Source organism: Corythoichthys intestinalis, chromosome 11 (assembly GCF_030265065.1).
Source record: "Corythoichthys intestinalis isolate RoL2023-P3 chromosome 11, ASM3026506v1, whole genome shotgun sequence".
In the NCBI taxonomy this organism is placed as follows: domain Eukaryota; kingdom Metazoa; phylum Chordata; class Actinopteri; order Syngnathiformes; family Syngnathidae; genus Corythoichthys; species Corythoichthys intestinalis.
In genome coordinates this window covers 29,164,612-29,174,379 of record NC_080405.1, presented here as the reverse complement: position 1 = coordinate 29,174,379, position 9,768 = coordinate 29,164,612, and the positions used below count along the sequence as shown (strand labels likewise).

Sequence of the window (9,768 nt, the reverse complement as noted above, 5' to 3'; positions counted from 1 at the left end):
ACTACCTTAATGCGTAAAAATTATCACATTCAGACGTAAAACTTTTATCATGTTATAGTGTAAAACGTATCCCTTTAGGGCTTTATTCTCTCTTAACTGCAAAACTTATCAAGATACAGTGTGAACTTAAGCACAAAAGCATAAAATTGACATAAGATAAACTTGATCATGTTATAGCGTCAAACTTTTCTTGTTATGTGAGCTAGTTTTGTCAAACAAAGACTAAAACACAAAATCAAATCACTCACCCTGTCAAGCATAAGTTTATTGGACATTAGCGTGAATAAGCTCTACAGTAAGTGAATTATTTCTTCCAGTCGTGTTGCCATCGGCTAAATTGCTAATAAATAACATCACGTCGCGTTTGATTACAGTGAGGAAAGCCGGTCCCGGAAGCCGCACTTCCTTTGTGGGTTGCTGATCCGATTGCAATGTGTGCTTTTAATGTGACAGATTGACAGGAGGGAGTACGTGATGAGCAATTTAAAAGCTAAAAAATGGAGTTAGCTCTTAATTCAGGTGCTCGCATTATATCATGATGTAAATTAAAGAGGCAAAATTTGTGGTTATCTTTTTTCTTGATTAATGAAAGAAAGGAGGGTTAGTTAAACTTTATGTTTGTGATTGTAATTGCAAAGGGAATGTGACAACATTTTATGATGTCTTGGTCTAATGGGAGCAGTGGAGTCATTCCACCAGCGTCCCGCTACACGCCGTGTTTGTTAACCTTCGCTAAAATGTCAGCTCGTCACAGTAAATGAGCACTGAAACAGAAATTTACCCTGTGTGTCCTTTTAAGAGTCATTGATCCAATTGAGAAGGACGCTAATGGATGGAAACTCTAAAAGCACAAAATGAAAGGCAACAAAGGAAGTCAACAATCCTCTTTAATTCAAAATCCTCCCAAAAAACATCAAGAAAACAAAGGTGGCTTGAGTAAATGTTTTTTGAGGATATTACAAAAGAGTGGACTTGTTTAAGTCATCCAAACACCCGTAGGAGGAAAAAACAAAGGTATATCAGGCCAATGCAGAAAAGACAACATGAAAGATGGATTTTTTTTTTCAGAAGAAAGGTCATCTCAAAATATATGAATTTGATATCCAAATTTTCCAATTTTTTTTTGTTTTGGAAAACCAATTCCACCTCTATTTTATACAATTCTTCAGTCTTAAAAGTAAAAATCAGTAACAAATCAGTCAGTAAAAAATTAAAAACTTTAATCCAGAAAAATTTAAAGCTCAAAAATCCTTTCTACCTTTATCTTGAAATTCTATTACTTTAACATACATCATGTTATGCTTATAAATTTAGAATTTAGCCTCAAAACTTTTTTTCTAACCAAATCTGAAAAATTTCTTTTTTTCCTTTGAAAATATCTTGCATTTGAATTTGCAATCCATCACTACACAAAACATACAAGTTTACTCCCCTAACGTTACATTCTAAATCTAAAAAATATGACTACATGTTACAATGTTGAATTTTTACCCCTTTTTTTTATTCATTGAAAACTTGGACACTACAGCAACTGTGTAGATATTTTAAGTAAACAATATTGATATTTATCACGTAAATTTTTGTTTATTAATAACCCCCCTCGCAACTCCCTAAAAAAAAAATCCCGCAGTATTGTCTCCCTCATTTCACGATGTCGTTAAAAAGTTTCAAGTTTAATTCCGTCTTTCCCTTACAAGTCTTTCTCATGAACTTTGGCGACGCCTACTGGTAATAGAGTAGTGACCCAAATCCACACGAGAATCAGGGAAGGTTGAACCAAAAGTTTCTGAAAGATTTCCCCTAAAAATATCCTCTCAAAAAATGATTTATTTACTAGAAAAATATATCGTCTTATTAGGAAACAACAGGCACATCCCCTGTATTTTGAACTATCAAATATAAGAATAAATTCTCCAAAATAATAAAATAATAATCTTTAAAAAATAAAAATACAAAAGGCTTAATGGGAAAAAAAACAAAAAAAACACCGACATTGATTGAATAAAGTAATGACTATTGATTCCTAACTGCTATGTGAAATTCTCCAATTTCACATTCATTGGTCCAAACATCTTTTCTCAACTACAAAATACAAAAATTATACATCTGTGCCGTTGCTGTATAGTGACAGGTGTAACAGTTAAACGCACCTCCAGAAGTAAAATATACTGCTCTATTCCAAAAGAAAAACGGGGGGGAGAAATCCTCTTTGGTTACATTTCAATTTTGTTCCAGTCTGTTGGTTTGGAAAAGGTGCAAAGCGAACACGAGAACAATCAAATAAAAACCAGTTACCGCTGTTTACTTGGCGCCTGCCATCTGCACGATGAGTTCTCGAGCATCCATCACACCGGCGCTCAGTTCAGCTTCGCCCTTCTTAACGCACGTACCGATGAGGAACAACTTTCGGGCGCCCAATTCGGAAAGCGCCAGCGCATCGTGCAGATCGGTGATGCCGCATGCGCCCGGAAGGTCCTGAAAGACCACACTTGTTGGTGCCCATCTGGGCCTGTATTCCTACTTAACTCGCTGGACTAATGGCAGCGCTAGATGTCCAAGCCATTTTGACTGAAAAGGGAGAATTCAACCCTCCCAGTCAAAATGGATTGGACGTCTATTGCCATCAAAGGCATTGAAAGATGAGCATTCACAGCCAGTCCTCCCAGTTTAAATTAATTGACTGCTTATCGTTTTCAATGGCCTTATCGTTTTCAATGGCAGGCATGGAACCTAAAAGTTAGTAGTGATTCCAGAACATTCTCACTGAACTGTTGAGTAATGAATGGACAGAAATTCCAATCTTGGTAGGAGGTGTGGTTGACGCCGTTGCTAAAAGCTGTGATTGGATTATTTTAAAAGCCACGTTTGGGAAAAAAAAAAAAATCAATGTTTTCAGATAAAGGTAATTAAAGATGGACGCTCAAGTCAATAAAATTAATCATAGAATCTAAACTTACTGTATATAAACTCTATAATTCTAAACAACACTAAGAAACAATTAAAAATATATACATGTACATATATATATACCGTATTGGCCCGAATATAAGACGATGTTTTTTGCACTGAAATAAGATTGAAAAAGAGGAGGTCGTCTTATAACTGCGGCCTAAAAAAAAAAAAAAAAAAAAAAAACTGCGGCCTAGACATGTACCCATTCACGACGCTTGATGGCGCCAGTCATCAATGAATCGAATGCTGAACGCGACTCGGGCGGCCAAAGCGAACCCCTGACACGAAGAAGAAAGTGGTAAGAAGGAAAAGAGAAGAAAATACCGGTAATAGAAGAGATAACCGAAAATGGAGAAACTTCGCGACAATTTGGAGAAAAGTGGGTCGAAGATTGGCCAGGTTAACCGGTGTTTGGCCATTCCTTACTACGCGGCGAAACGTCCTACACAATGCTCAGGGCGCTTGCATATGCATTCACACGCATGCGCACATCGGTTGGAAGCGGCGAGTACTCACTATTTTTGTTTTTATTTAGTTATTTAGAACCTTTTCACAGCCTCAAAGATACTTTTTGCATGTATTACCCTCTCATACTTTTAACCATTGTGTTTTTTTGTGTTAGCTTTGAAGCAGTTGACCACATTAGTCACGTAGCATATTTAAACCGTCCTTATCTGACATAACTACATTTAAGTATTTTCTGCAGGCATTTCTTTAGTACGTTATTCCTGTATGCATCTAAACAAAACAAGTTTAGAGCGCACGGTAGTAATTTAGGTGTCAAATTCGACTAATGTAGGACGTTTCGCCGATGTAGGACATTTTGGCAGAACACCGGCAGCTGAGGAGAAGTTATGACGCAAACTTCAAGTTGATGGTGATAAATGAGGCGGTGTCTTCAAACAACTGCAAAGCGGCTGTGAAATATGGTGTCACAGAGTGTAATGTACGGAGATGGAGAGCTCAAAAAGATCGCCTAAAAAATGCTCACAGTCAGAGAAAAGCTTTCCGTGGTCGTTTCTGTATAAAAATTAATTTGGTGTTCAAAAAGTCTTTTTTCAAACTTGAGTCTTGAAAAAGAGGGGGTCGTCTTATAATCGGGGTCGTCTTATATTCGGGCCAATACGGTATATTAATATTAGGGATGCACCGATACAGTTAAGTCACGGTTCAGTACAATTTTTGATACGAGACACGATTTGCGATTCGAACATTTAATGCTCTGAAACAAAAAATACATGTTTTTTTTTTATTTTGTTAACAAGCAAAAATAACAATTCCATCATATTAACATGCATTTTAGTGCATACTATTTATGTGCTTACTTCTTACTGATTTTTTTTTTTATATAAAAGTGCTGAGAACAATCTTTACTGTTTGTAAAGTGAGGCGGAGCACACTGTTGATTGCTACAGCTCTTAGCAGCTAGGTTTACCACATGAGAAAAATATCCTATCTGTGGTCCGAGTTCATCTGTGTCATGTGTATGTGTACTGAATTAACATTATTTGCAGCATTATCTATAGTCACTGGTATAGATTGATTTGGCCTGCTTAGCTTCCATTCATTCAGGGTGGTTTTTAATTCATCAATGTAGTGTATGGACTACGGGTCCAATGATCCCTCTGGGCTTACGCAGCCAATGGCATGGGATCTAACTAAGCACATCTAGGTTGCTATTTGATGATATCTAGTGTGTGCGCGAGGGTTGTCGGAGCATTAAAACAGTTAACAAACGCCCCACACACACAAGTCACGTCTGCTCATTACTGCACAACACCAGCATATGACAATCAACTTTCATAAACAGGAAGAGTTTGAAGTACACCGCTCTTAATTTGCCACTCATTGTACAGCGGATCTGTACGACGTTGAAGCCGCCTCCTTAAGCTTTTGTATTTCCTCGATAGCAATGATCCTCGTGTGCCATAAACAAAAGCAGCAGGAGGAGGGGAGGGCTAGCGGGGAGGAGCTCGCTCTTTCTTTTTTTCAAGGCAAAGTGGACAGCTTGGCCTGCGCGGTGGACAAAAAAAAAAGTTCGGAAAATATATTTTGGGAGCTTTTCATTTGGATCGAACGTTTTTCCGTATTGAATCGAAGCGGGCGTATCGAACGGTTCAATATAAAACCGAGTATTGTTGCATCCTTAATATACTAGTATATATTGTGACATCACACGGGGGCAAGTAGTGAAGTGGTGCTATATTCCTTGGCAGGAGAAGAGGAATCCTATCAAAATGGCCGCCAGCCCAGACACTACATTTTCCAGCATGCTGTGCATATCCCCCAGGTGTGGCTGCTTAAGCCACTTGATTGCAGCCAGCCTGGGGGAGTGGATAATAGAGGATCAGATTAAGGCCATGTCTACACCTCGCAGGTTTTTTTTTTTTTTTTTAAACCGAGGATCCTGCCCTAATACGTCGGGAAAAAATAATTACGTCCTGTCTAGGCCTACCTTTCGTGATGTCACAATATACATATATATACAGTGGTACCTCTACTTACAACAATAACATTTAGGTGCAGATTCTGCGTGTGCTTAATGACTTCAAACCAAGTTGTTGGAGCATAACTGTATTACAATACTTATCAGATGTGCCTTATTTATTAAAATTCACTCGCTCATTAGCAGTGCAATTATAATCTGGTGCACCTTATAGTCTGAGAAAGAGAGAATTTTTATTTGCTTACATTAATTGGAATGCAGCTCAGCTTGACGCCAATATAAAAAAATGAAGGTTTAAGCATCTTTTACTTATGTTTTCGATGTCAAGTAAATGCTAAATGAATTTAAGAAAGTTAATTAAAATACATAACAAAATAATAATACATAATATATTAACATATATATTAGGCCTGAACGATATATCGTTTAAACATCGCCATCGCGATGTGCGCATGCGCAATAGTCCCATCGCAAGGACGTGCGATAGTTTTTTCATTTCATTTTTTTAAATCCACAAACGTTTGTTTTGAGCAAGGAGCGAGAAAGAGAGTGCAGTCTCTCATTCTCTCCAGCTCGCAGTCATCGGCTCCTCCCCCTCCCCTGCTAGAGCGGAGTGGAGGGAGGGAGGAGGGGCCGAACAGCAGAGCGGAGGGAGGAGGGGCCGTTTTCAAAGTGAAAGCAAGCAACACGTTGAATAGGGAAGACTGTCTCCAAAAGGAGTTTTGGAAGTATTTTGGCTATCGACAAGAATATAAGGAACAAAAAACAGCCCTGTTGACAGTGCCTCGCCATGGTTGCCTCAACAAGAAGTAATCCGTCGAACATGTGGGACCTTTTAAAACGCAGGTATCTATGCATTCCTGCTACGAGCTTCCCATCAGAGGCTTTTTAGTACAGGTGGGAACATTGTTACGTGCCAACGTTGTTGTCTCAAGCCTGCAATGGTGGATAAACTAGTAGTCTTGGCCAAAAACCTATGAGACCCAGTTGAGAATTGCTGAGCAAGGAAGGTGGACGATATGCAGACAAATACATAAATTTGGGAGTTAAAATGGTTCTGTTATTCATCAGTTATTTGCTGTTATTCAGTTCAATTATTTACAAGTTCAATTGAGTTTCTGTTTCTTTTATATTTAAATTAACTGTAAATCGTATTTTTCAAATAACTATAGTACAGCTGCACATAAAGTTTTGATACTTAATATTTTTTAAATATTTTTACAACTTTGTTGCAGTTTTGCAGTTCTATATTGTTATATTTTGTGTAAACAACTCAGGGGACTAATGCACTTGCACTTTTATTTGACAGATTTAATATTTAAGTTCAAATATGTTGACAACTTTATTGTTTTACTGAGGTTCTTATTTATTGTTATAGTTTGTGAACAACTCTTATTTGTCATATTTAATATTTTTGTTCAAATATGTTTACAACTTTGTTGTTATTTTACCGAAGTTGTTATTTATTGTTATATTTTGTCAAAAACTCAGGGGACGAATGCACCTGCTCTTTTATTTGTCATTTAATGTATTTGCTGCTGTTGAAGTGTCAAATATTGTGTTCAAGAAATTATCTATTTTGTGCAGACATGGCTTCCTGGATCCCTTCATAATAATACAGCAATCTTAATCATTCACAAATGAAACCGTATTATATGAATACACTGTGGTCACGGTGTGTCATGCAAAGTATTTCCAAACAGCTATTCAAGTCATCTAGTGAATATTTCTTTAAAATTATTTATTTATTTTTTTTTTACTATCGCAATATAATATCGCAATATATTGCACACCTAAAAAAAATCGCAACAATAGTTTTTTCCAATATCGTTCAGGCCTAATATATATATATATTTTTTTTTGTAGTATTTCAACCATTCTCACCTGCTTGTTGGCCAGTACCATTAAAGGCAGGCAGGGGTAAGATTCAAGCAGTGAGTGCAATTGTGCTTTGGCTTCAGTGAAAAGCTGTGGCGCTGCAGAGTCCACCACAAAGACCAGCAGCAGAGCCCTGGAAATGTACTTGGACCAGTAAGGCCTCAGCGCCACACTGCCGCCAACTGACGACGAACAGGAGAAAAGGCATTTAACAGCAGAGAAAAAAAAAAAAAAGAGTGAGGGGTGAGGCTTACTCTCAAGGAACTCAATGCGCAGGTCTTCTCTGTTAATAGAGACGGCGTTCAAGCCTGCCGTGGGCTCCATGGCAGTGTCCAGACTGCCGATAGCCATAGAGTACAGCAGACTGGATTTGCCTGCTCCCTCCAGACCCAGAACCAGCACTTGGGTCCCCTCTGGCTTCACCGACTTTGATTGCTGCACACACAATTACGCAACAGTTTAAAAATTGATTTGTTCAGGACTAAATAGAGTATTTGCTGATCTATATGTAAACACATTGAATTCACTTGGTGCTGATAAATACTCTGAAAATAAAAAATACTCAGAAATAAAAAGTAGGCAAAGTAATATACACTACAGAAAAACAGGGAATTACATTTAAATAAAAAATATATAGAAAAACAATTTTATTACACATTCTATTATTTTAAAGGGGAGAAAACATCCCCTCAAATAAATTACTCAATAAAACGTTTTCTTCCAATGGGTCCGAAACAAGATTTTGACTAAATGAGGGTTGTTCCAGACATTTTTCTGGTTAGAAGTGACGTTTGTAGTACCATTAAACACTAGTGTTTCATTTTTGTCTGGCTACATATTAGGGGTGTGACAAAATATTGAAATGGTGATATATCGTGATACTTTGTATTCCAAAAGGTTATCGATATGCTCCTGCCAAGAATCGATATATCGTTTTAAAAAGGTGTCAATGTTTAAAAAAACAAAAACAAAACATTGACAATAAATAATAATAACAATAAAAAAGGAAGCAACAAGTTGCCACCAAAATAGTGTCTCTGTTAACTCTGCCTGCCATTGACGGAACTAGACGCCCAATCCATTTAGACTAGCAGAAGTGAATGATCATTCGTTAATTTGAAACCAGAGCATTCACAGCTAGTTTATCCAATTTTTGGGCTGTTTCTTGGTCACTTTTGGTCATTTTAGGGCATATACAGGTCACTTCCTGTTGAGTTTGAGTCAGTGCCTATTCATCTGGGAAGATTCCCAGGTCAATTCCTGTTCTGTCACACAATCAGTGCCTATTCATCTGGGAAGATTCCCAGGTCAATTCCTGTTCTGTCACACAAAATCAACAGGAAGTGACCCGTAAATGCCCAAAAATCTACAGTAAATGACCCCAAATGCCCCAAAATTAAACTCATTGGTGACCATTAACCACCACAGACGTGCAATCTGTTTGAAGTGGAAGGGATGGCAGTGAATGAAGTCGTTCATCCTCCCACTTCAAATGGATCGGACGTCTCCCAGTGATAAACTCAGAGCAGAAGGGTGAAAATAGCTAGTTTTTCACATTTATTTTTGTAGAACGATTTCCTGACACGAATCAATAATTGTTGTATCGCTAAATCATGAGATCATCGTTATCGTGAGCTTTGTATCACAAATTGTATCGTATCTTGAGGAACCAGGAGGTTCCCACTCCTACTACATAGGCTCGGAGTTTTGTTCTTTTTAAACTGTGTACAAAATGCTTGGAAAGTGCACAAGAAACTTATAATGGAAAAAAACATAATAATGGTTGAATGTAATAACATCGTCAAAAGTAACGGCGCAACTCTGGTTCTTTTAATATATCACCGGGGTGTCTACTAAAGTGCACCCGCCTCTATTGACGCCTACCTCGGGTACTTTCTGCTCTCTCTCGCTTGTGCAAGCAGGCGCAACGCGGTCAACGACGATACTTTGCTCGACGTTATCCCCGCTTTCCTCTTTCTTCGACTTTTGTTCTCCAGGACTAAGCCTCTTTCGGCCCTCTGCATTGTCATCTTCTGGGCGACGTTCACCGGACTCCCGAGTGACGAACGCGTAGTTCCACACGACATAGGCCAGTCCCCCAGCCAGAGCCACGGAGAAGCCGAGGAAACTGGCTTCCTTCAATCCAAACATGGCCCTTGCGCTACAACAAACTAGCTGCTGGTTCAATAAACTGCTTGAACTGTTTTAATAAACAGCTCCGTTACACTTTAAATGAACAATCGTCTCACTCTCCATCAACAAGTGGATTACTAGACCGGAAGCACGAAAGTAGCTTCTTCCCCATACTTCCGGTCTGGAGCTCTTTGTTGATGTAAGTATTCGGGCAACCCGAAAGGGGACGGAAAGGGATAAACATGGACCTGAACCCCCGATTGAAAAGAATATTAAAAATAAAAAAATAACAAAAAGGCGTGGAATGCCCCAAACAATATAAATTATATGTCAAGTATATAAATTAACAGAAGTTAAAA

The 9,768-nt window shown here is 38.2% G+C and overlaps 1 protein-coding gene across 2 annotated transcripts; it reads right to left on the bottom strand.

Annotated features, from left to right (window-relative positions):
* Positions 1-869: 869 nt before the first annotated feature.
* On the bottom strand, positions 870-9,604 carry arl9 (ADP-ribosylation factor-like 9). 2 transcript variants are annotated; one of them, XM_057850613.1, is made up of 4 exons: positions 9,161-9,603; positions 7,531-7,711; positions 7,283-7,458; positions 870-2,475 (listed from the first exon to the last, which is right to left on the bottom strand). In XM_057850613.1, exons 1-4 carry the CDS (start codon positions 9,425-9,427, stop codon positions 2,302-2,304), a joined length of 798 nt encoding a protein of 265 aa, XP_057706596.1. In that variant the 5' UTR covers positions 9,428-9,603; the 3' UTR covers positions 870-2,301. The 2 variants fall into 2 exon arrangements, with proteins under 2 accessions (XP_057706596.1, XP_057706597.1); XM_057850614.1 differs by having other exon boundaries at positions 2,324-4,965; positions 9,161-9,604.
* Between the last annotated feature and the right edge of the window lie 164 nt (positions 9,605-9,768).